We start from the raw sequence: 27,411 nt of genomic DNA on the forward strand, positions 1-27,411 counted from the left end.
CACAGACACACAGAAAAGAAAGACACATGATAGCCCAGGTCCAAGTTAGAGGGATGCAGCTACAGCCAAGAATGCCAGGGAGTGTTAGGAGCCTGCAGAGCCAGGAAGAAGCAAGAGGGTTTTTTTCCCCCCAGAATTTTCCGAGGGAGCCTAGCCCTGGTGCACCTTGAATTTGAATCTGTAGCCTCCAGGACTGGAGGGGAATACATTTTTGTTGTTTTGAGCCACTCAACTGTTGGAGTATGGTGCAGCAGTCCAAGGAAACCAAGAGGAAGAGACTAGGTAGGAACGAAAGCTTTGATTACTGACTCTGAGTCACATCAAAGGCATCTGGTGAAGAAGACTGTAAGGGGCAAGTGAAAACATGGAATCAGATAAACTTTACATTGCCAAACCAAAGTTTAAATGTGTAGTCGTAAGAAGAAGCACACATGCATTCCTTGCAATTCAGGCAAGACAGATGGCACTCCTATGGAGTTCCAGGTGCTAGACTCCAAGGATGCACAAAGGGGTTTATCCCTACCCGGGAGAGAATGGGGCAGACTAGCTGTAAACCCATGTCCACCACAACGTGGTCAGGCACTTCTGGGCATAGGTACCAAGTACCATAGGGTTACTTCTGGGGATGATGGGAGCAGAGTAGTAATTCTCAGCAAATATATGGGAAGGAAGGGAGAGAAACAAAGAAAAATACTTTTATAGGGTGTGCAGGCATGGAAGTGGCTATGGTTCAGCTCAGTCTCACATCCTCCCCACCTGGGTTCACTTAGCAAATGCTCTTGGGAGACCCCACTGAGGCATTCAGTTTCCCTGGCCTGGCCTTTATGGTGAATCTTAATGAGGCTTCGGTTGTCATTTGAGGAATTAGAAGAGCTATATTAGGAATTAGGATACAATTACTATAAATTGGGAATTAAGATCATGGCCTTCACTTCCATCCAAGTTGCTGCAAAAGACATTATTTTCTTCTTTTTTATGACTGAGTAGTATTCACTGGTGTATATATACACCACATTTTCTTTATCCACTCTTGGGCCGGTGGGCACATAGGTTGAGTCCACATCTTTGCAATTTTGAACTGTGCTATGCTAAACATAGATGTGCAGATGTCTTCTTTGTATCGTGAACTCTTTTCCTTTGGGTAGATACCCAGTAGTAGGGTTGCTGGATCAAATGGTAGATCTTGAGTTCTTTGAGAAATCTCCATACTCTTTTCTATAGATGTCCTGTTATTTCTTTAACTCAATCTCTAATTCTAAATGGAACATCACTACTAGTGACCAGAAAGAGGCATTCGTGAGACCGTGACTAGTGTCGTTAATTTGTTATTGATTCATGGTTCTCATGCCAAAGCTGACTAACGGCTTTTGGCAAAGACTAAGCATTGTATCTACACAAAAACCTCAATTTATTTTATTCTATTTTATTTTATTTTTTGAGTTGGAGTCTTACTCTGTCATCCAGACTGGTGTGCAGTCGCCGCTCCCGGCCACTGCAGCCTCAACCTGCTGGGCTCCAGCGGTCCTTCTGCCTCAGCCTTCCAAGTAGCTGGAACTACAGGCATGCGCTACCATATCCGGCTAATTTTTGATTTATTGTAGAGATGAGGTCTCGCCAAGTTACCCAGGCGGGTCTCAAACCTGCAGGCTCAGGCAATCCACTCACCTCAGCCTCCCAAAGCTCTGGGATCACAGGCTGAGCCACGGAGCCCTGTTCAAAACCTCAATTTAATGTAAACATAATTAGCCAGAAACCTCAACCAGAAAACTATTTGTTTGACAACATGCCTATTAAGTGGGGATGATCTTAAGAAAATATAACTGTATGTTATCAGTCAATATTTCAAAGCCATTTGGGATGTAGACACCATTTTATTTCTGTCTCCTACTGCTTCCAAATCTGCATAGTCATAATCGATGAACAAAATCATCACCTGGAGACTCCTTGGGGAAAGGTGTAATTCTGTGCGGTAGTCAATGCTTCATGAGGCGGGCAGGAAACTGGGAAACCGCTTTCTAAGAAAAGAAAAATGTCAACAAGGATTGAAGGAAAAGTAATCACATTCTAGTTAAGTATCAATTAATCAAAAAATTCAATTTTCCAGAAGAAAATTTTTCTTTTCTTGAACACCTCACTTGATGGCATTTTGCAGCAGTGCCCTGTGGGCATCTGATGACTGCTATCTGATGATAGTGGACTTCACAACACTCACAGACACTGCTCTCGCGGGACCACCGCCTGTAGGGCATGGGTTCCACAGAGACCTTCTGCTAGTTCCAGAAGCTTCCTGAAGAATTACCAAAGAACTGAGTCTGAAGTGTATAGTAACCTTAGACTTGAAACAAAGAGTAAGGGTACATCCTGACTTTTTAACTTGTAAAGTCATGTGTAGAAAAGGACAAGAATAAAGACTCTGGAGTTGGGGTTTTTTTCTGGATGTTTTGGGCAGCTGAGAGCCAGCGGGTTTCCACTATTTCATCCCAAAAGAAAGATGTGATGAAAGTAGTGATGACTGTGGTGCTGGAAGCCTGCAGGGGCTCCTGTGTGCAGGCTGAGCCCAGGTAGTGCGGAAAAACTGCAGTAGATGCATGTGACCATCCTTGGGTCCAGAATGACTCTCTTGCTGTCACAGCCACTGTGTCTTTGCTGGCAGAGGAGAGCATGGATACCAACTCCCAGGATAACTGCAGTGTTCTGCTTTCCAGAGCTGCCTCCAACCCTCCAATGGGGTTTTACCTTCCACCTTGGCTACTCTTTGGTACCCATGGCTTTACTGACCCAGGACACCTTTGCCTCTTCTTGACATTATTGGCTACAACTTTCCCAGAATCTCTAGCCACAGGGAGCCACTATCTGTCCTTCAGCAGCAGGCCTGACTGCCCCCTTTCTTTAGCTTAAATCCTTACATCCCAAGGCAATTTAATTGCCCAAAGTGCATTTATGACCTTTGATATGCATGAGTATGTTTTACAAAATCTGCACAATAAACTATGCAGTGTTTCTCCAAATCTTTTCAACGGCATCATTTTCGAACAATTCCCATTTGTGCCTGAAAGTTGTGGAACCCACTCTGGATCAATCCCTCTCTTCTTAGAACAAAACTAGGAAATCTCTAAAGAACCCAGGGCAGCAAATGCCTAAAATGAGTTTAAACCCAGACTGTCTAGCTAGAACTTGCAGAACCCAGAGTTCAGTCACTTTGTACTTTGTGTATGTCATTAGAAATGATTTATTAATCCAACAAACACTTGTAGCCGTTCAATAAATATTTGTTTAATAAATTGTTGGATACATTAGTGAGTCCATATTGGGCATGTGGGATATTATAACAGAGAACAAGATGCAGTTTTGTCCTTCCAGGAACTGACGTGGTCGCATTGGTGACAGACAGGATGGGAAGTAGACAGACATTGGAGAATAAGTAAACTTTAACACTCACCGTGTCCCAGGCTCAAATATAAACTCTCTTCGTGAATTACTTCATTCAGTCTTTTCCACAATTTTACTAAATCTATTCAGCTATTATCTCCATTTTATATATGAGAAAGTTCAAATATAGAACGGTTAAGAAACTCACCCCTAATTCACAGCTAGTAGGTGGTAAGGTCAGAAGTCAAACTCAGGCGGTCTGACTCAGACCACACACGTTAAACTGCTGCTGGGTGGCAGTGGCATGGAGACAGAGAAGTGGATGGTTTGAAGGGGAAAGAAGGTAAATTTAAGATTGGGTGATAGAAGAAGGGGAGAGGGAGACGCCAGACATGAAGTCGGGATTCTGTCTTGAACAACTAGGAAGTCAGTGGTGCCTTTTGCAAGCTAGGACCTGAAGAGGAAGTTCGGTTAGTGATGAGAGTGTGAAGAAAGGACAGCCACAGATTGGGACACAGGTTTCAGCTGCCTGTAGGACATGCAAGTGGATGTCCAAGCAAGCATATTAAGGTTTGGCGTTTTGGAGAGAGATCCTGCCAGGGATATGGAATTGACTGTCATCAGAATAATGCTTTGTTCTTTGATGCATCAGTAAGGGACTAGAGAACTCTTTACAAATGCTTTGATTTTATTCTTTATGTTTGACTTTTTGTAAAAGTTTAAATCTATGGTCATGACTTAATATAGTCTCTCCAATATATTCATGGATATATAGATTAGATAGATGACTAGAAAGAAAGAAAGAAAGAAAGAAAGAAAGAAAGAAAGAAAGAAAGAAAGAAAGAAAGAAAGAGTTGGAGAGGTCTAAACTTGGCAAAGGAGTTTAAAAGATGAAAAATACACTGTTCCTAATGCGAGGGCAGTTATTAGATCATAGAGAAGTAGAGACAGAAGTGGTCAGTTTATGCCCTATCCTCTTTCCCCTGATTGTTAATCCATTGCATTGTATTTTATTCAGGTTTCAGAGAGTGTGACATCGTTGCAGGACTAGGAGTTCAGTTTAAGTCCAAAGTGACCTCTTTGTCCAAAAACATGATTAAACATCCTGAAGACTTATGAGAGCCTGGGTGATGGACAGAAGTGTAGATTCAGGCCACTCCAGGACGACAGGCTGGAGCAGTGGACTGGGGCAAGGGTTGTGTGGGCTTCAGCGTGGCTGGGCTTCATCTGCCCCCATAAAGCCTTATTTTTTTGTGTGTGAATCCTAAGCTGTTTCCAAAAGCTGGCATCCAGGTAGTTTGCATCTGATTCCTTTGCTACCTAATGAACAGCCTCTGTAGTTCGAGCTGTGATGTCATTAGCTTCTCATTGCCTTGGGCACCAACTCAGGAGAGAGATGCTTAAGCAGTCCCAGAGGCCTACAGAAATTTTGCCAATTTACTTCACAACCACTAAGTCACCTTCCTGACCTGTCAATTCCCACCAGAAGAGCAGACGCTGCATGAGAATGGGTCAGTCACTTTTATCACCCTCGTTTGCTCCTGAGTCGAGGTGGGCTACTCTGTCCATGCCTAGGGTCATGGGCACATCCACAATGAGATGTGAGCATTAAGGTTGCCAATATTCTCACACCACAAGATTCTATCGGGAAAATTCATCCACTGTGTGCTGTAGGAGACAGATTTAGCCTAAAGCAAATGGCATTTATTTATAGCAAACTGGATTTGCAAAATGCGTTGCAGTTTTAGGGTTGTTAACTACATTCCAGGTGGAATGTTCTTCTACTTGTAAGTAAGTGAATTGTCATGGCTGGGTCCCAGTGCCTCCCTGGATCAATGGGGTGAATTCTGCAAACAGGGCTGGGGGAGCCACACCTGGGTAGTCTTTATCACAAGGCACCTTTGCCAACAATAACGTTCTGAATCCTTAATTGTAGCTTATCTCATAAGTCCAGAGACTATGTATTTAATGAACTGGAATATTTCTTTTTTTTTTTTTTTGAGTTGGAGTCTCACTCTGTCGCCCAGACCGGAGTGCAGTGGCCACTCCCGGCCACCGCAGCCTCGACCTGCTGGGCTCCGGCGATCCTTCTGCCTCAGCCTTCCAAGTAACTGGAACTACAGGCGTGCATTACCATGCCTGGCTCTTTTTTTCATTTATTGTAGAGATGAGGTCTCGCCAAGTTGCCCAGGCAGGTCTCGAACCCGCGGGCTCAGGCAATTCACTCGCCTCAGCCTCCCAAGGCGTGGGATTACAGGCTGAGCCACCGAGCCCGGCTTGAAATATTTCTTTTACTAAGCATCCCATTTCAAATCGCTAGGATATTTCTACCCAGACCTAGAGAAGGGAAGAGGGAAGAGGTTCCCCAAACTGTAACAGGCCTGGACACCAGAAGGGGCCAGCTACTGACCCATAAGGAAATAAGGTGGTGTCCCCTTGCTGTAACACTCCACACACACCTTCCTGCCATTCACTCCAGCACAGGGGGAGTTAAAACCAAATGTCAAAGATCAGCCTCTCCCCAAGCTTTTAGGGCCTAAACTACTCTTTCACTTTCCACAGACAGGATGGTTATAGGTGCTCTCTTTGGGCTAAGGGAGATTTATCTGGGCTTTCACCACTGGACTCTATCATTTTAAAGAGTATTTCCCAATTGGATCTTTAACTGCACATAGGAAATGCATTTCTCCTTTGAAAAATCTCTCTCTCACACACGTCTCTATTCTTTGCCGGATCCTAAATAGATGGCTTTGGGGAGCTCTCTGCGCATCACTCCCGTGTAAATCCTGCTCATCTCTGGACAGCTCCATCCTGCCCCACGAGGGGACCAGAGGGGCGGTTGGTCTTTGTCTTCAGCAGGATCCTTTTTATATGGACCTGAAGATTTTGGGGGGACAGAAATGTGATTCTGAATTAAGACGAGCGTGTGGTGGGCTCCCGGCGTCGTTTCCTACGACCTCCGTTTCTTTCCTCTCTATTTGCTAACCTTGCCAATTCCTCGGGCTGAAGGATTTCGAGGGATAATCGCTGCATCTTGATTTTAATTGGAATCACCTCGGACCTTCCGCTCCAGGCGGTGCTTGTGGTCGCGGCGCCCTCTAGTGGCCACGTGTGTCTGTTCTAAGTCATTGAATGAGTTGGGGTGAGAGAAGAGTCCCTGGGTATTTGGGGATTTAAAGTGAGAAGAAAGGAGTTTAATGGTATATTACTTCCCCTTTGAAGCAACTTCTACTCCATGTTAAGGATCCTGGGGGGAGGGGTGGGTACTTTCCCTTCTGAGTTTACTGTTTCTTGATTATCCTGTCAGTACTTATGTCTCTGTTCTTTTCTCCTTAGGATAAGTGGTCTGGAATTGTTTTACTCCCTAATTTTTTATAATCTGATTGAAAAAAAATTGTTCCTCCACCAAATTTTTAAAAGGAGCTGTGTGTTACTTTTCCATAAGTTTATTTTCTATGGGGCCAAAATGGTCACACAAAATGTATTCTCTTTTCTCTCACAAGTCATTTTAGACTGAATGTCACCATCTAGCGGTCATTTTGTGAAACTCTTTCCCCAGCCTCTGTTGAAGGTATTCTCAACAAGGGGGGCTGTGGGTCGGCAAGGAGAGGCATCTGACTGTGAGAGGCCTGAGAGCCCACCAAGAGACCCTCAAGCCTGGGATGGCTTGCATGGCAACAGTTTAAAAATGCTATTTTGAAAATAAAGTGCATTTTTGCTGATTTCATTTTGTAGAGGGGAGGAATTTACTTTCTCAGTGAATAAAGGCCTGGTTGCCCAGAAATCACACTACAGATCCAAAGATCTTACCCCCACCCCTACTTATTCCTACCCAGTACATTTAGTATATGGAAAAAGACAACCGGACTTGGTGGCTCAGCCTGTAATCCCAGCACTTTGGGAGGCTGAGGTGAGTGGATTGCCTGAGCCCGCGGGCTCGAGACCCGCCTGGGCAACTTGGCAAGACCTCATCTCTACAATAAATCAAAAAATTAGCCGGGCATGGTCGCGCATGCCTGTAGTTCCAGCTACTTGGAAGGCTGAGGCAGAAGGATCTCTGGAGCCCAGCAGGTTGAGGCTGCGGTGGCTGGGAGCAGCCACTGCACTCCAGTCTGGGTGACAGAGTGAGACTCCAACTCAAAAAAAAAAGAAAAGAAAAAGACTGGAGACCTGGCCAGGGACTGGAGGAGGCCATTCTGGGGTCACTTTACAAATACTCTCAACCATGGGGTAGATAGAGCTGCATAAGCCTAAGTGTTGATGAAGATATACCTGTGGGTGTTGTGATTTGAGGGCTAGTTCTAATTGATGCCAACCTTCCTATTTTCAGTGTGTGCAGTTATGCAGTTCTCTTATGATTCAGGAAGGGCCTGGACCATTATTAAACAAAATGCAAATGTGAACTGAATTGTATACCATATTGGTAGCCCCCGAGTCCTTTGCTTTTAACTCGAAGGAGTCCAATGTCAATGGCACTGCTAGGTAAAGATACCTCATCTGCCTCATGATGATTTTTCTATGAAAGAGATCCAACTGTGCTGAAATGCTCAAGCCACTTCCAAATCAGCGCATATCACACAGCAAACAAGATGACACAGCAGAATGCTCCCTGGATACCCTAAGAGAAAACTCTTATCAAGTCGATGAGTCATATCTCACAGTCACCTTCTGGAGCCACTTTGCAAATCCTTCCAACCAATTCCTCCAAAGACCCAGCCCATCAAGTATCACATTCTTGATGAGTCTGAGGGATCCAGGATGAATGTTTTGTATTTGTTCATTATTTCCAAAAGCCCAGCGGTCTCTTTGAAATTGTTTCATGTTCAGAGCTACAACAGTGCTGAAAGGGGTCAGGAATCTCTTAAGAAATCCAGTGGCTTTTTGTCAGCAAACTCTACTTCCATCTTCCTTTAGAATTACTAAGTTAGATGAAGGACTGGAAACAGAAATATCAAGCAGTGTTTTTTTTTGTATAGGGAACAAACCATTCCTCTCTGGCAGATATTTCCCATGTTTGCCACCCAGATATTTCCCATGTTTGCCACCAAAGATAGGCCAAAGGCTTCTTTATCTACCTTTATTCATCAAGCACAATTGATATGGATTCATCTCTCTGGCTTTGGCATGCAAATCTTTTTGGAAAAGTCAAAATTCCATTCCCAACTTCAATACATTGATTAATAATGAAGCAGATAAATCCTTTTCTTCTTCCTCTATGACCTAAAGACTTGGGAATCAGACAAAAGTGGATTCAAATTCCAGCTCTCACAATATACTGACTGTGTGAACTTGAAGCTCTTGGTGTTACTTTCCTTATCTATAAAATGGGTCAAAAAACTGAAGAGAGTTACAGTGGTTAAAGGTGATCAAGATCTTGAATGGATCTCACTTTTAAAGTACAGGCTTCAAGCTGGGCTCGGTGGCTCAGCCTGTAATCCCGTGCCTTTGGGAGGCCGAGGTGAGCGGATTGCCTGAGCCCACGGGTTTAAGACCCGCCTGGGCAGGCGAGACCTCATCTCTACAATAAATCAAAAAATCAGCCGGGCGTGGTAGCGCGCGCCTTTAATTCTGGCTACTCGGAAGGCTGAGGTGGAAGGAGCCCAGTAGGTCGAGGCTGTGGTGGCCGGGAGCAGCCACTACACTCCAGTCTGGGCGACAGAGTGAGAGTCCAACTCAAAAAAAAAAAAAAGTAGAGTACAGGCTTCATGAATCTCAGCTATATTTATGGTTAAAACTGTTGTGATGATGGTTTGACATGTGCTAACCATTGGGCAAGGTGCTTTAAAAGCAACCTGCCATTCATTCATTTCACAAGGCTGAGGTGGATACTGCTAATATCTTCATTTTTTCAACACAGAGACTGAGTCGTAGGACAGCCACTGTTGTTGGTTGTGTTCTTGCGGGGGTGGTCGTCACAGTTCCTGCAGAAGCGTCCCTCCAGGGGGAGTCAGTGGAGCTGATGATGCTCAGAAAGGGAGTAACCCTGGCTCACACCTGGAAGGACCATTTCCAACTCTGTAGGTCACAGGAAGGGTGGATGCCCCAGATTAAGTGCATTTTCTGACCTCCCGAGAACTGGACCCCAGCACTCACAAGGTCATACCAGTTCTTGTTCTTTTGACTCCCTCACTCTTTCTTTCCGTTTGTATCTGGCAGGCAACTCCCCATCCGATGAGTCAGAGGAGCGGGAAAGAGACCCCAAGGTGCTGACGTTCCCAGAATACATCGCCAGTCTGTCAGACTCTGGCACCAAGCGCATGGCGGCCGGAGTCCGCATGGAGTGCCAGAGCAAGGGACGATGCCCCTCGTCTTGCCCCCTGTGTCACATGACATCCAGTCCTGACACCCCTGCTGAGCCTGTTCTGCTGGAGGTGACCAAAGCAGCCCCCATCTATGAGCTAGTGACCAACAACCAGACCCAGAGGGTAAGAGGCCCGGGACTCTTGACCCTGGGAGGTGTCAGCAACAACAGAGGGCTTTCCAAATGGCGTGGGGGAAGCAACAGGGAGCAGTTGGACACCATGCTGGAATCTGGGTAGTGAGGCTTTTTGTTTACAAATCTGGACACCTAATTTGCTTAGATTTGCATGTTTCCACATTAAGTCAAATCATTGCACCCACAACACCCATAGTAATATGATTCAGAAGTCACAGCTGAGTACTGGTTGAAGACTTTGAACCAAAAGGGACTGGAAGAAAGGAGGTAGATAAGGGGAGGCACAACACTTGCAATCGAGGCCCCCATCCTGCCCTTGTTGGAATGGGAGGTGAGCTAGCCCCCCTTGCAGGTCTTCAGGCCCCAACCAGAAGCAACTGGACTGGAAAGAGCATGTTGGGCAGGGGTCTCATAGGGAAGGATTTGGCAGCCTCGACCTGGAGAAGGTTGGTTTCCTGCCCATCAGTCTGGCTCTAAGAACAAAAGGCCACGTCTGTACAGATCTTTCTGCCTTTTATTATGCTGCTGGGTCAGAACTCCCTCCCAGCCACTCCTCCTCTGGAGCCTCTGCCTCTCCCTTCCCAAAGCTGCCAGGAGGCATCTGGCTGGACTCAGAAGGAGAGGCTGGAGACTAGTGGCAGAGGCAGTGGCTCAGCTCATTCCCCAGATGGCCCACCTCCTCAAGAACACAGAGATCAGAGTGACTCAAGATACACAACAACAACCACTACAACAAAAGTGAAAACGAAAACACTCCAGGGGTGGGACATCTGAGTCTCTGGGCAAAGGCAGCCCTGAGGGCATGACAGCAGGAGCCGCAGCAGTGAGCTGTGCCCACCCAGGTGGGGTGATAATTGCTTTCTGTTTCTCCTTTAAGGAACACCTGGTGTGTCACAGTTTGTTTCTTAGGTAATGCCCAGACAACAGGAGGGATTTCGTATGTGTGTGTGTTTCTCTCGCCTACCCACCTCTGCCACAGATATTTCATTGAGTGTTTGGAAATAAGGGTTTTCACAGGAAAAAAAAGAAATTGTTCTCATGGCCTACAAATTCCTCTCCAGTCTGACAGAGGCAGCTATGGGAAGATAAGAGAGAATTGGAGAAAGAGACCGCCCTGGAAGGGTGGCTCAAAGGGATAAAGAAATGGAGGACCTTGGGTCACAGAGACCCAGAGCTGCAGTGGCCTTGGCTCAATGCTCAGCCTCTCCTTCTCCCCTAACCACCCCTGTAGACTTCTGTGAGCACCCAAGTCTGTTGCAGTGGATACCTCAAGAGCTCCTGGGCTACTTGCCTGGAAGCAGCAAGTCAGAGTGAGAGTGAATGCCCAGAGCCGTCCTGTGGCACGGGCATGCAGAGCTGGGCGGGCGGGGGGTGGCGGGGCAGGTACATGCAACCTGAGCTTCCTGCTCAGGGATCTCAAGCAAAATGAGGAATCCAGAGGGGGGCCTGTCTTCAGCAACCCCCTTCTGGATCCCCTACTTGCCAGACTGTCCCTCTCTTCCTATACCAGTCTTAAGAGATGGGTTGGCAGATGCTTTCCATCTGGCTGTATTTTGAACACCCTAGTCTCTATACACATAAGCAAGGTGACCCTAGCTGGAGTTCAGTTACCATCACTTGTTTCTTGCTCTCCTCTCTTCCTTGGACATTCTCTCTTCGGCATCCTCTCTGTTCTTCTGTGTTTCCTTCTAATTTTGCCCTTTGCTAAAGAACAGAGATGAAAAGTGAAGAAACTACAGAGCAGAAGGTGGCTAAGTCACAACGTTAGTCACTCAGTGTGTGTTTTTAATTTCGATCTCTCTGGAATGTCTCTGGGCCTGCTTTCTGACCTTTCTTGGTCTTGGTGTCCTCCTTCCGTTAGTCTATATAATCTCTGATGCCATATTTCAGCCTAATCTTGATTATGATAAAGAAAAAGTTAGGTCAAATCATGTAACCAACCAGATATCGCAAACCCCACAAATTTGGACTCACCGTCTTCCATGCCAAAGCCATACCTGCTGTGCTTCCATCCCAGTGAATGGCACTGCCGTCCTCAGAGTTGCCCAAACCAGAGACTAGGTGTGTGCCCTACAATTTCCTCAACATTCCCAACAGCTATTCCTTCACCAAGAGTCGCAAATATCTCTTGAAGCCTTCCTCTTTTATGAATCCCCCTGTCACAGCCTAAATATTCCCAGCATCCACTGTGATATTAGGCTACTGTCTTATTAGAATAACCTACTTACTGGTCTCCTTGTCAGGAGACCAAGAACTGTCTAATACGGACTTTGGATAATTTGGCATCGCAGTACTTTAATAGTTCCGCAGAGTCTATTGAATACAATCTAACGTCTTTAGTACATCATTACAAGGCAGTTTGTGATCCAATTTTGTCTTCACTTACATAGTTAGGTTGCTACTATCTGTACTTTATGCTTCAACATTTAACTGCATGTCACTCCTGAAACACGACACACTTTCTTTCGTGCATCTCACCCTTCAGATTTGAACTCTTTGTCCCAAGAATGTCCTTACCCACATTTCTGGGAACCACTGGAAAACTCCTGCTATTATACTCCTGCTAACTCCTGAAAACTCCTGCTATATCAAACATCATCAGCTGCTAGGAGTCCTCTTGTCCTCCCAGGTCAACACAGATATCCATTTGAGTAATTCCCATTGTGTGTGGATGCATCCATTACAGCACACATCACCTATTATCATGGTTGTTTACATAATTGCTTACCACCCTCTAGACTTTGAGAGATACTTTTTCTTCTGTGGAATCCTAGTGCCTAGCATCGGTTAATGCATAATTGCTGCTCAGCTAAAGAAATGAATGAATAGATGAGTAAGTGGATAATGGATGTATGTTATCTAGAATGGATAGATGAATTTGGCTAAAAAGTTCAGTTAGAGAAACACAAAAACAAAAATTGGAAAATGTTATTTCTTTCCTGGAATCAGGATTAAATCTAATAACAAATGTGGTTTCCCATGCAATGCCTAGCACCTTGTAGGAACTAGGAAAAATGTAGTTTCCTTTTTTCTTTATTTCCAAATGCCTTCCTTCTTAATTCCTCTCTTCTACCCTCATCCAACCATTTTCAGTTACATGCAGCTCAGGATTCAGACAGCAGGAACTCTCACAGAGCAGTGTGAATCAGAGATGGAAAGTCAAAGCTTTTCAAGAAATGGCATCTGCAGTGTTTGCTATCATAGGTGCTTGTCCTCACTCCTTTGGATTGAAGATCTGATCATGCTGGTCCACTGCTTAAAATACTTTGATGACTTACCATGCTCTTCAGATGTGCCCCTGTCTCGCTGTGGCCCACAAGGTTCTCTCTATTCCAGCCCTGCCTCCCTCTCATGCTTGAGTGTCTCTGCCCTCCACTTTGTCTTTTACAGACAGACCAACCTTTCCTCAGTTTCTTCCAGGCTTAAATCTTCTTAATCTTGTTATTTCTACTTGGAGCTCTACTCCAGCTTTTGTGACCAGATAACTTTTGATCCAACCCTCAGAGCTCAGATAAAAGGTCACATTCTCACGGAGGCTTCCTGAACCCCTCTGTGGGATAATCCATTCTTCCTTATCCCTCCTTCCACCGTATGTGCTCAGAGCACTTAATGCTTTACCTTTGGAGCCCTTGCCACAGGTGTGGCGTTTGGGTTGTTTAGGTAACTTTTGTTTGCTTGTTTATCATCTGACTATAAGATATGTGTAGCCAGGGGCCGTATGTGTTTTGTGCGTCTGTGTATCCTCAATGCTGAACACAAGAAATGGTGCCTTGTAAGTGCATAGCAAATCATGGTTGACTGAAGACCCTGTGAGGGTTGCTCCTTTATCCTATCTGTCTCAGAAAGTCGACTTTTCTAGATTTCAGCAATACACCTTTTGATTTGAATTTGGTTCAGGCAGGTAAGGCATAAAGTGAGTACTTACTGGTCACTGCTTCACACTGGGAGTGGTTGGATACAGAGTTAGGAGTGTCTGTTGGAAAGAGCTGGATGCTCTTTGTGTTATGCTGAACCCACATGCTGGTGCTGCCCTGTCCACAGACCTGTGACCCTGGGCAAGTCATCTTACCACTTTTTTTTTTTTTGAGAAATAAGGATTTATTGAGAGGACAGTAAAGCTTCCACAGTGGGAGGGGACCCAAGGGAGTTGCCCCACCTCACCTCTTTGACTCTCAGTTTCCTCCACTGTAAATTGTGATAATGGGCCCTCAAAGGGTCAGCATCTAAAAGGGTTTCATAAATTCTAAAACTCTGCACAAATTATAGTTTTATAATCAAGAATTAATTTCTGTTCTCTAGAGGCTCCCAATTTGGGGAGGGGTTAGTATGGTCCTTATTCCAACGATTCAAATATAAGGTGGCCTAGGTAAGGTTCTGAAGGAAGGGACATGAGATGCTGGCTTCAGGTTTGGAAATTTTATTTTTGTTGAGTTATCTCTTTCTTCTTTTCTTTCTTTCTTTCTTTCCTTTCATCTTTCTATCTTTCTCTGCCTCTCTCTCTCTCTTCTTTTTCTTTCTCTCCTTTCTTTTTCTCTTTCTACTTTCTTTTTTAAATTTTCTCTTTTTTTTTGCTTCTATTTATTTATTTATTCTTTTTATTTATTTATTTTTATTTTAAAGATGTGGGATGCAATTCAGAGTTAGGTATACAAATGTTCATTATGCAGGTACCCTTGTTGATGAGGCATGCCCCTCCCTCCACTTTCAGTTTTCCTCAACTGCCAAACCCACCTTCCTTCCCCGGACAGTTTCCCACTACTGCCAATTAAATTTTCTAACATTTTCCATGTTAGCTAGGCTATATTTCTCTAACCTACCGATCAGTTTTGGGCATGGTAAGAGTAAAAAGGGTAATCCCAGGAAACCACCAAAGCTGCAGACGTTGAATTAACCCAGAGACAAAGCCCAGCTGTGTCCAGCCCTGCACCTTGTGGCTGGTCCCCCTCGCCCTAGGCTGGAGGTGAGGCAGCAGGACCCCACTAAGGGGTCAGAACCCTATCAAGAACCGCTTCCTCACCAGGGAATTGTCCCATCACAGGTTCTGTTACCTCACTGGTCTAATGTTATTCTTCTGTCCTTTTATTCAATAGTAAATATCTCTGTAAAGAATTCTGCTAAGCTCTGTGATGGTTACAAAGTTCGACATAAGACTCAAATCCTGTTATTCAAAGATAATAATAATTGCTGGCATTTATTGGTGACTAATGTATACCAGGTACATAGTACATATTATTTCATTTGTCACATATTATTTTATTTAATTGTCACAACAAGTTTTGGAGGAAAGTTTTATTTTTATCCCATTTTATCATGGAGGAAACTGAGTTCAGGCTGCTCCCCCAAAGCCACTTGCAGTGATGGGCAGAGTTGAAGCCCGAGCCTAGAGCAGACGGCTCCCAGGCTAACTCAGCCTGTTCCACGCTGCTTTTTCTGTTCATGATCTACTAAGAAATGCCCCATGCCTCATTACAACCCAAGGCAGAATTATGTAAATGTTGCAGGCAGGATACAAGGCATGCTGAAGGAATGCCAAGGGAACACTGGGGCAGCTATGGATGCACAGCGAGGCCTTTGGGAGAGGGCTGGGTGCCTCTGGACAGAGAGAAGAGGAGCCACCCGGAAGCTATGTGGTGGAGAGGTCATTGTTCCTAGAGCCAAGGGGTGGAATGATGGAGAGGAATGTACAGAGGATGGAGGGTGGAATATGACCTCTCTCAATGTGACAGCCCATAGCCACAGGGTGGAACTGTTATGCTAAAGGGAGAGGGACACCCCAGGGTCTTTCGAGGCTTGGCCTTCCCAGAGACAATCTCTTGGAGTAAGTATGTTAGACCGCAGAATGGTGAAGTTGACACACACCCGTGGCCGGAAGTCACTTAGAGCTCACAGAACCTTGATGCTCTGCCTCTTGACTCTAAGGGCCCAGACTTGGCTTTCCAATGCTCACTCTGTTCCCTGCTCTTTCGTGCAGCTCCTGCAGGAGGCCACTATGAGCTCTCTCTGGTGCTCGGGGACTGGAGACGTCATCGAGGACTGGTGTCGCTGTGACTCCACCGCATTCGGAGCTGACGGACTACCCACCTGTGCGCCTCTGCCCCAGCCCGTGTATGCTTCCCTCTCTTGGCCTCCTCTCTCTTGTGTGTGTGCCTCAGCATCACTCTGAAAATACTCAGTGTCTACTGTTTGCAAGGCAATAGGCTGGGCACTGGGAAATGGAAAAAAGAATATGACATTTTCAATCCACTGGGGAGGCAGGCACACACGTTGTTTTTAGGGGGAGAAATGAGGTGACAAGTGTAACAAGAGACCTTTAAACGAAGTGTGAAAAGGGAATGGCCACGTCTTAATCTGGGCAGTGGTGAAGGCTTCAAGGAGGAGGTCGCACTTGACTCTCCTTGAAGGTGGAGAATGTCGGGCAGCATAGCTAGGAGATAATAGGGATAAAAGCGCATTGGAGGAAGCTAGAGAGTTGAATGAGTTCTCAAATAGACCAACAATACAACCACTTCTTGAACACCTACTGTGTAGAAAAGTTAGATATTGCCCATTTAATAGAATGGATGGGATTGAATAATTATTCCAAAATGAAAGAGTAGGAACCAGAGCCATGGATAAAAGCATGTTCTTAGACATTATAGTAAGAAAAGATCATTCAACAAAAAAGATACCTGCATACATATGTTTGTTGCAGCTCTATTCACAATAGCAAAAACATGGAACCAACCACATTGCCCATCGAAGTTGAACTGGGTTAAAAAAAAATGTGATACATATACACAATGGAATATTATGCAGCCATAAAGAAGGACAGACATATGGACTTCACAGCAGCTTGGATGGATTTGGAGTCGATCATACTCAGTGATCTATCACAGAAACAAGGAGCAGAGTGCCATATGTTCTCATTCATAAGCAGAGCTTGAACAATTATCATAATACTATAAGAAAGGGATTGGCAGTAGCGGGAAACTGCCAGGGGAGCGGGGTGGGATTGACAGTTGAGGGAAACTGCTAGGGGAGGGAGGGGCAAACTTCATTAACAAGGGTACCTGCATAATCAACGTTTGTATACCTAACCCTGAATTGTACCCCACGTCTTTATAATAAAAAATAAAGAAAAATAGAAAAGGATGAAACTGAGAGGTGATTTAGGGTAGAACCAACAGGGCTTCATGGCTGATTGTGGGACTGAGGAGGAAGGAGAAGTTGAGAATGAACTTTAGACGCATGGCCTTGGCAGTCGGGAAGATGAATAGACCACAATGGAGTAAAGACACACCATAGGTTTCACCTGGTGGAGGAGGAAGTCGATTCCATATGGGCTGGCCTTGGTGCCACAGGGGGCTTGTTCTACAGAGATGTTCAGTGTGCAGAAAGAAAGAAGACCTGGAACTCTGCAGAAAAGTAAACACTGGAGATAAGAAGATCTCAATCAACCCCAAAGAAATGAGAGTTGCAACCACAGCTATGAGAAAGGATACTCCGGAACAAGCATCAGGTGGGAAGAGCAGAGTGCTAGGGATGAGCATAAGGGATGTCTGCACTTGAGGAGTGAAGACGAAGTGCTGCAAATGTGTCTGAGAATAAACACGCCCATTTCCTCTTCCTCAATGGAAGAGGAAACATCTGGCCAATCTCGAGGGCCAAGACCCGAGGCAGGAACTCCTCTTAGCCTCTGGTATGGCTTCTGCCACGAAAGTGATGCCTCTGAGTCACCGTATCTAATCAAGAGCTCAGGTAGGACAGGCTGAAGAGCTGGTAAGTCTAGGGTCTGAGGCAAGTGGAGGTCAGGTCCTGTGTGGGTGGAGGGTTAAGTAACCAGGAACAAGTGACTGCAGGAGAAAACCAGCAGGGAGAGGCTGCCCTGCGACTTGCTGTGCAGGTGCAGGTGGGCATCAAAGGGTCAGAATGGAGCAAGAAGAAATCTGAGAGAGAAGAGAATGCAATAGTACAAAGTAGGTTGTAACAAGCCAATGTCTGCTCTTTTTTTTTTTTTTGAGTTGGAGTCTCACTCTGTCGCCCTGACTGGAGTGCAGTGGCCGCTCCCGGCCACCAGACCTCCTGGGCTCCGGCGATCCTTCCGCCTCAGCCTTCCAAGTAGTTGGAATTACAGGCATGCGCTACCACGCCCGGCTGTTTTTTTGTTGTTTTTTGTTTTTATTGTAGAGATGAGATCTCTCTCCCTAGGCAGGTCTCGAACCCACGGGCTCAGGCAATCCACTCACCTCAGCTTCCCAAAGGCGCGGGATTACAAGCTGAGGCACTGAGCCCGGCTAATGTCTGCTCTTGTCCACATCTTCTTTCTCTGTGTAGGTTGCTTTAGGTAATGCCAGCCACTGACTTTTTGCTCTTCATAGTCAGCCCTTGGATCTCTTGAGTTAAAAGAAAATCAAGCTCATTATTAATTTAGTAGAATGGGAGCATCTGAGTGAACCTGCTGCTGTTAGACTGATTCAACAGGTAAGAGAGTTAGCTTTGAAACATCACATGGAAGCCACCAAACAGTTATCCGTTGGACACAGGATCCAGTCATTATGTCCTAGGGCTCATTTTGTTTCTAAACTTGCATTTATGAAATGTCTTAGCAAAAGATTGAACTGGACTAAATTTTTATAGACAGGGAGTGTCTATTAAAGACTTTAGTTTTCCTGGTTCTGTGATCACTTCCTTCAGTAGCAGAGCTTAGTTTCATTTGGATATAGAAACATACTCTCGTTTTACACGAGTCCATGTAAATCATACACATTTTATTTCTCAGAAGAGGCCGAGCTTAGTCCATATTTTCACAGAATCTAAGTTCTCAGAAAGTCTTACTTACTTAAGCTTCTTAATGCTTTTTTCTTCAAAACAGCACTCTGCATATGACTCTAATTAATGAATTTGTCAATATCCGCACTGTTTGGGGTCTATTCCATCTTTAATGTCATATGCAAACTATGCCTTCACAGTAAGCCACCAGCAAAAGGCCATATGTTTTGTATTACTTTCCCACTAGTTGAATTCCTTACCATTGCTCCCACAACCTCCTATAATTCCTTGTTGAAGTTCTTATCACATACTATTATAATCTCACGTATGATAATATATTCCCATTGCCCACTAAGCTCCATAAAAGTTTGGGGTGGGCTTGCACATCACAGCGTCCCCAACACCAAGCACATCCTTATAAGTCATGGGTGCTTCACAAGCATGTGTTGAGTTGAAATTGAAGATTGCATGTTGTTTGGTGCAATTCATTCACAGTGTCTTGCCCAGGGATCCTTGAGACCAACGACAGGCACCTGTGAGCAGAGTGGTGGGAAGGAAGGCCAGGATTGTGGATGGGCATGAGCTATGCGAACCAAGGCCAGGGTGAATGGCAGGGATACATGGAAGGGAGGGTGACCAGTGTGAGAAGGGACAGGGAAAATCTTCAGAATTCAGTGGTCTACGGAAAAAACAGAAAATTGGAAGCCAGAGGGAAACCTGAGACACAAAAAGAAATCAGAAGAAGGCAGTGAACTTAGACTACGTGGACAATGAAGAGATCCTCACTAGTGGATGTCAGTAGGGTTATCACATTTCTACAAGATACAAAAAGGTATGAGATGGCAAGGCGAGACGGGGTCAAAATGGACAACTGATAAAGAACTGGGAGACTGTGAATTTGGAAAAAGCAAAGACAGGCTGGAACCAGACACCAGAATATTCATAGAAACCCAATAACAAAGACAGAAACTGAAGTCAGACCTGAGTAAGCAGGCTCGAACATCATGAGGAGAGCTTGGGCATCACATGCACACACTCTTCTAAGATTTTTCAAGAGCAAATCCAGAAACTATAGCATTTTCACGTCATTTAAAGTAACACTACCCTAAGAGCTCTATCCTCTGACCCATGTAACATGCAGACATTCATTCATCTTTGACTCACCTACTGATTAATTTACTTAAAATATCGGTTAAGTTTTGAATGTGCAACAGGCACTTGATGCATGAAATATAGATCCCGAGAGTCCTAAAGAAACTTCATTATCTAATGAAATAGACAGATTCTCAAAGAGTTTGTTTTTGTAATTGGTTAAGCAGTGGCCAGTGCCCAGTACAGGTCGCAGTCAGGTCCCTATTCCATGTGTCTTCCCGTCCACACACAGGCTGAGACTCTCCACCGTTCATGAGCCCAGCAGCACACTCGTGGTCCTGGAGTGGGAACACTCGGAGCCACCCATTGGGGTGCAGATTGTAGATTACCTCCTCCGTCAAGAGAAAGTCACCGACAGGATGGACCACTCCAAGGTGGAGACAGGTGAGCATCCTCTACTTCAATGGGCTAGTCTTGATCCAAGGTGGAAAAAATAAAACGAAAGAACGCCCAGCCCAGTAGCTTTGATCCAGTTCCCCAGTATCCCTGGGTAAGAGGAAGGACCAGGGAAGAGGAGCTGTTGTCTCTTCCAAACAACAGCCATCTTGTTCATGCAAGAGTTTTTGCATGGTGAGCATCTGACGAAGTCTTGTTTTGATTTTGCTTTTCTTTTTGTTTATGAAAGAGGTGTCCATTTCATTGCCTCTAGGCACACTCACAAAGAAACAACAACACAGTACACTAGTTATCCTAGCCCACAATTAGGAAACAATTCTCTGCTAACCACTGCCATGATTACAGAAAAAAAATTCCTTTGTTAATAACCCCCCTCTAGGCAAAAGCATGTGCAAACAGATGGGCATGTCCTGTTTCTTGTCCTAAAAGCAAACTCAGGTTCAGCCAGGAGAGGGAAGCCTTGAAGGAGTGGAAACATCCCACGAAAAATGTTCCATACCTTAGTATTTCACTGGGAAAGGTCAACATAAATAATCCCTAAAGCTTACGCAGGAGATGAGGTCACCAGCAGGATGGTGGCATCCACAATATAAATAAAAGCAAATAGCTTCTGGCGAACCTATTTCTGAGGCCTGGAGATGTCCACAGCTGTCTTCAGACATAGAGAGCTGCCTACTGCTCCTTTCAAGACTGTTGTCTGGTGTGCACAGGTATTGCTAAAGTCTGGCAGTGACCACTGACCAGAATAGCTCTGCTCTGTCCCTGCCAAGAACATTTTACAAAAGAGTCACAGATGTGGTACGTACATTTTCCCTTAGTTGTTTCTGAACTAACTCTAGACAAAAGTCTCTGAATTGACTGGTTAAATATGAAACAGTCAAAAAAGACCATCCCTTCCAAGTCTCCCTTCTCTACCCTGGAGATTAGGGATTGAGCAGTTTTAAAGTTACGTTCTCATTAAGCTGATTCTATCCCATCATTGCCGGACCCCTGCTGCTCTTTATGTCTTTTCCCTTCCTTTCCCCCTGGGCAGAAACGGTGCTGAGCTTTGTGGATGACATCATCTCTGGAGCAAAGGCCCCCTGTGCCATGCCGTCCCAGGTGCCAGACAAGCAGCTCGCCACCATCTCTCTGATCATACGATGCCTGGAACCCGACACCCTTTACATGTGAGTACCACACACCTGCCTAGGGACTCCTTACCCTGAAAACCCCAAGGCTTGTCATTGGTTTCTTTTTTGCTGCTTGGATGCCTTTAGAGACTCGGCAAAAGATTTTGAACTTCTGAAGTCTTGTCCCGCTGGGCGCAGTGGTTCATGCCTGTCATCCAAACACTTTAGGAGACCGAGACGGGAGGATAGCTTGAGACCAGGAGTTCAGAACCAGCCTGGACAACATAATGAGATCCCATTTCTACAGAAAAGTAAAAATAAATTTTAAAATATTAGCTGGGTGTGCTGATGTGTACTCAGAAGACAGAGGCAGGAGGATCATTTGAGCCCAGGAGTTTGAGGTTATAGTGAGATATTATCATGCCACTCCATTCCAGCCTGAGATAAGGGTGAGATCTTATCTCAAAAATAATAATAATAAAATTAAATTTTTTAAGTGAAGTCTTATCCTAATTGACATTATAAAGAAGTTTTTCTTGAGTGCTTAGGCACTCAGTGCAAAGGATCTAGAAAAACAATGTAGTCTTATCCCTCAACAAATTTGCAACATAGAAGGAAAATATATACAAAACTGACTTTAACAGAAGGCAGAATTAGATCAATGCTAGCTAGAAGAGCAAGGGACATGTACAAAAGAAAGACATGATGAATTCTGACTACAGTGGGTGTCATCCACACTGGCTTGTGTGGAGTTTCAGTAGGAGGCGTAATGTTGGAAAAGGCACACCCGGGTCAGGAAGCAGGAAAGGAGAAGGTGAAGCCACATGAAGGTAATTAAGGTTCGTAGCAAGGGGTCTAGGCGGGCTGAGGCAGACAGCAAGTAAGAGGGAAAGGAAGACGGGGAGAAAATAGAGCGAATGTGATCAGACCGAGGAGGCTATTTTTTGTTTGTTTTTAGGAAAGGAATAGAATACCAAGAACTTTGCTTTAGAAATCTAGCTTCAGTGGCATTGAAGTAATTTATAGAGGTTAGAAACGGTCAGCATTTTCCTTCTTAGAAAATGCAGTGAACTATATCACGGCACTTGGAACAGCCCTATTCTCGCTATGAACTCTTCTCCATTTCTTCCTGTTCTGGGAACAATTGTAAAATATTTGTGAAGCAGAGATATAAAAGATGCCAGAAGAGGAGTGATAGTGACAAAATCTAAGTCATGATGGAAAAATTTGGGCACTAAAGCAGAATTCATAGTGATGCAGTTCTGGGACCTTTTGACCCCGCTAGTATGGAAAACATTTAACAGTTTACAGATGAGGTCACGAGAATAGACTCAAGGTTTCCAGAATAAATCATTTCCATTTCCACAGTTAAAAAGTTCAAAGATGAAAAGCACTAGAAGTTTGAGTGGCATTGATTGCAAGATGAACTTCGACACTGGTTGAGTGTCTTCGATATAGGAATAAAAGATTGTAGGCCATGCATACTGAAAGTAAAATGCGAAACAACAAGTGACATTCTAGAGGATGTGCACAGTATATGTGGCATACATGGCAATATTAAGACCAAGGAATGTTGGTTCCCCTTTTGGATGATGCCACCAATGCCATCTGTGACCCGCATCAGCTCTCTTGATGTGGGGAAGGAGGAGAAAGGAACAAGGATTTGGGAGTTCAGACTACCTAGCCTGCCGTAAGACATCTCTAACCCAGTGAAACTTGAATTGCCATTGATAATAAGGCTCAGAAATCCCTTAGCTGTGAAGTAAGTCACAGCTATTCATTAGGAGTTCCAAAGTTCCTATGAGCAAGAGGCTGGCATGGTTGTGTTAGGAGTATAGCATTTACCCACCCTAGGACCCTCTCATGTTGGCCTGCTTGGTTATGTTTCTGATCAAAATCTGAGGACAATGTCTTCTCTGACTTCTGATGGCCTTGGTTTTCCAGTACGTCCCTCCCATGTCTTGTAAAACACGAACTTTCTATCCATATTTATTTTTGAAAAGTCGGAGACGGTACGCAGGGCTAAAGCAGAAATAGTCAACCGCCACTAGGTGGTGCTGCAGATCAAAAGAAGAGGGCCGTGTGGACGGCCCGAGGGAGGTTGACATTCCTTTGTGGAAGGATCCAGGCTAACCGGTTCCTGAGTTCCTGGTACAGGGAGCGAGCCCTGGATTAACAGTGGAGAACATGACTGGGCGCAGTGGCTCACGTCTGTAGCCCTAGCACTTAGGAAAGTCAAGGTGGGAGAATTGCTTAAGGCTAGCCTGGGCAACATAATAAGACCCCATCTCTACTACTAATAATACTAATATTAAAGCTAATAACAACAATAATGAACAAGAGAATTGAGAATACATAAACTCCAAACCTGGTTTTGTCTCTATCTACCAAGTGCCTGTAAGCAAGACACTTAAACTTTCAACAACTAGAGCTGACCGCGTGAGTGCTTTACCCGAGTTTCTCTGAGAATGATCTCTGACTTTGTGAGGCTAGGACTACTGTTCCCATTTTGTGGTTGAGAAAACTGAGGTTTGACAAAGCTGAGAAACTTACTCCAGAACCACACAGCTGGCTGTTTGGGGGTTTCGCATGCTGCATCTTTCTCCTGGCTCCTTCCTGGTTACAGGGCTGGCTTTTAACTGGGCTCCACAGAGGTAGAAGTGCTTTTCAGCCTAGCTGGCATCCTTTGGTATCCTCTATATTTTATAAATGCACTTAAAAAACATTATTCTGAGAAAGGTTCATAGCACAAAAACAGCTCCTAGTTGGGAGGGATCTTGAAGTATGTCTGGTTCAACATCTCCATTTCACAAACAAAGAAGCTGAGGCCAGGGTGGGGAGGTGACAGGACTTCCTGTATCCTGACACTGATGAGCACTGAGGCCAGACCTGGGTTCACAGAAGGGTCTGCAACAACGATTTTTGAGCCCCCACCTCAGGGCAGGAGATTTCCTGCCCACAAGGGACCCTTTTGTCAGTATCTCCAGTGAGAGAAGGAAGCTCACTTGGGCTCCTAGAGGGTGGTCCCACCAAGGTTTGAAATACCTTGTAAATCCGTGGGCTTTTCACTTCCTAGTCTATAGAGGGGACACGGGTGCAAGGGGAATCGTTGCTCCACGTGGGAACCCCAGACCACAAGGTGCAAGTCTGAAATCTGCCCTGTGGCACCTCTGGACCCCACCCTGAGAACCTCAGCTCAAGGTAGACTACAGCAGCTGGGCAATGGGGCAAGTTGGTCCCTGACCTGAGTCTGGGTTGTGGGGCTGGACTGAACTGGTTCTACACAGGGCTGACCAGATGCACCAGCTCCAGGGTTCATTGGCCTCAGACACAATTCTAGAAGGAGTAGCAAGATGCTCATGAGGTGTTCAGGGCAAGGTGATGGACAATGCAGTGACTGCCATCACTAGGGGTCCAGGTGGCTAAGTGTTGCCCCTGGAAGCTGCATGAGGCCAGGTGCAATGGTCTCCCTCGGACCTTTGGGAGGGAGAGGCGTGGTGAGGAAAGAAGGGTAGCAAAACCCTGGATTTCGAATCTGGGTGGAGATTGGCACTAGCTAAGACCATTGATCAGGATGCAGGAGGACATGAGGCAGGAAGCCAGGAAGTGGACTGAGACACCGTGTGCAGATAGGACAGGACAGCTGACTGCTTGCTCCTGCTCTGACAGCAAGGAGGCCGGGGGAGTCCTGCAGGAGACCAGAAGGTGTGGCTTGGCCTGCCACGTTCTGAACCCAAGCCGGTCCTCATGGTCAGAGTCTTGCCAGGCCAGAGACCTCGGCAGGATGGTGACTACCTGGGTGAGGCCCTTGTGATGCCAGCATGAGGATCTGAGGGAAGTAGAGGAAAGACAAGGGACACGTCAAGGTTCACAGGCTCTCTCTCACACTCACCATCCTGCAGGTGTCTTTGCGGGGGGAGTGGTGGACACAGGCTGTCATTCTCTGTGGATTCCCAGCAGGATCATTAGGCAATTTCCATTTCTTTTCTAGTTCACCAGTTCATCTGCTTCGGGTCCTGCGGACGTCTACATGGGCCACTTTGCCTTGGGATGGCTCCCTTTCACCTTTCTTCCTCCCTGTAACGCTGCCGAGAGGAAGGAAAATCTATATTTGCCAATAAAGGCAGCCTCCTGTGGTGACACAGCTGAAAGGAAAGTGACAAGACAGGTGGCGTTTATGATTTTCATTTTTTTTTTTTTTTTGAGTTGGAGTCTTACTCTGTCACCCAGACTGGAGTGCAATGGCTGCTCCCGGCCACCGCAGCCTCGACCTGCTGGGCTCCAGAGATCCTTCTGTCTCAGCCTTCCAAGTAGCTGGAACTACATGCGCGTGCTACCATGCTCGGCTAATTTTTTTTGATTTATTGTAGAGATGAGGTCTCACCAAGTTGCCCAGGCAGGTCTCGAACCCGCAGGCTCAGGCAATCCACTCACCTCAGCCTCCCAAAGTGCTGGGATTACAGGCTATGATTTTCTTTGGACCAGTGGGACAGGTTATCAGAAGCCCTAGGCACAGACACCAGAGCCGACTGTCCTGGTTATGTTCAAATTTCCTTCTGAGTCACAGAACCTGGAGTTCTTCATCTTCCTCTGCATCTAGCTCCCTTGTCCAGGGGGGAAGTTTGAGGTGCAGACTTTGATGGCCATGCTTTCATCCTCTCCCTGGGGAGCTCATAGAATCATATCTTCACAGTGTCAGGGGACCACGAGGTTTTGCTCTGGGCTCTTGGTCCACCATGGGCAGTATCCATGGAAAAGAGTGAGCTGCTTGTGGGGAATCAAGTGTCCAGCCACAGGCAAGCCAAGGGACCCGATGGCAGGGTTGTTTTGCATCTCACTTTAAAGAGGAAACTGACCCTCAGTCCTATGCGTAGAGGTGTCAACCGTGCACAAGACAGAACAGAAGAGAACCAGTATGATTTACGCAGCATCATGAACCATGTTATGTTCCAGATCTTTCTGTGGGTTATTGTCTCATTTCATCCTCACAGTAACTTACAAGTAGTCATGTTAACATCTGTTTCCCAGATAAGAGAAAATAAAGCTCACAGTCATTAACTGTGACTCCACATGCCTTCAGACCCAAATTTTAACCATCTGCTCCCAAAGATACATGCTTTTTCCCTCAGCTTAGTGGTTGTCAAAATTTAACTGGCTTCAGAATCACCCAGAAGGCCTGGCAAAGCACAAAGTTCCTGTCCTCATCCCTGAGTTTCTGATGCACAGGTCTGGTTGGGGCCTGAGAATGTTCACTGCTCACAGGTCCTCAGAAGATGACGGTTCTGCTGGTCTGAGGACCCCGTTTGGAGAACCAGCCATAACACTTTCTATTGCCCAGTCCACCCAAGAGAGCAAGTTACAACCCAGGACCCACCAGGAAACAGAGAGAGGCTCTGGGCTGCATGCTTTCTGCCCAGAGTGAAGGCGGTAAAGATGACAAAAGCAGCCGGGGCCACTGCCACCCAGGCAAGCAAAGCTGGGCTAGGATCCCCAGCCTCCAACCATGCTCTCCCTGCTAACCATACTCTTCCCTCCCACCCTATGCCAGGTTCACCCTGTGGGGAGTGGACAACACAGGGCGGCGCTCCAGGCCGAGTGACGTGATCGTGAAGACCCCTTGCCCAGTGGTGGACGACGTCAAAGCCCAAGGTAAGAGACATTGAGGCTGGCAGAGTTCACAAAGGGATGACCCAGGGGCCATCTTTATAGGTCTTTGTACATCTGAAAGGTCATTTTTTTGTTGTTGTTTGTTTGTTTTGTTTTGTTTTGTTTGTTTTTGAGTTGGAGTCTCACTCTGTCGCTCAGACTGGAGTGCAGTGGCCGCTCCCCGCCACCGCAGCCTCGACCTGCTGGGCTCCAGCAATCCTTCCGCCTCAGCCTTCCAAGTAGCTGGAACTACAGGTGCACGCTACCACGCCTGGCTAATTTTTTTTGATTCATTGTAGAGATGAGGTCTCGCCTACCCAGGTGGGTCTCGAACCTGCGGGCTCAGGCAGTCCACTCACCTCAGCCTCCCAAAGGCACGGGATTACAGACTGAGCCACCAAACCCGGCTTGAAAGGTCATTTTGAATTAAAACATAGCAAGGCTGCGATTTAAAATTAACTGCTAGATCACTCCCTCTCTCTCAAAGATGTATCACAATGTTTAATTCTATATTTTGGAGCTTTATTGGTAAAGTACTGACCCTCTTTAGTG

At 45.7% G+C, this 27,411-nt stretch overlaps 1 protein-coding gene across 2 annotated transcripts in view; it reads left to right on the top strand.

The window, feature by feature from the left end:
- ASTN1 (astrotactin 1) overlaps window positions 1–27,411 on the top strand; it is a 318,270-nt gene that overhangs the window by 271,515 nt on the left and 19,344 nt on the right. For both annotated transcript variants that reach the window (XM_008052472.2, XM_008052473.2), the window contains exons 17-21: window positions 9,526–9,794; window positions 15,777–15,910; window positions 19,938–20,089; window positions 21,135–21,270; window positions 26,762–26,862. In XM_008052472.2, coding sequence (XP_008050663.1) covers window positions 9,526–9,794; window positions 15,777–15,910; window positions 19,938–20,089; window positions 21,135–21,270; window positions 26,762–26,862 — 792 coding nt within the window. The remainder of the gene's footprint in view (window positions 1–9,525; window positions 9,795–15,776; window positions 15,911–19,937; window positions 20,090–21,134; window positions 21,271–26,761; window positions 26,863–27,411) is intronic.

This window comes from Carlito syrichta, unplaced genomic scaffold (genome assembly GCF_000164805.1).
Source record: "Carlito syrichta isolate Samal-C Ts95f unplaced genomic scaffold, Tarsius_syrichta-2.0.1 Scaffold277815, whole genome shotgun sequence".
Classification (NCBI taxonomy): Eukaryota; Metazoa; Chordata; class Mammalia; order Primates; family Tarsiidae; genus Carlito; species Carlito syrichta.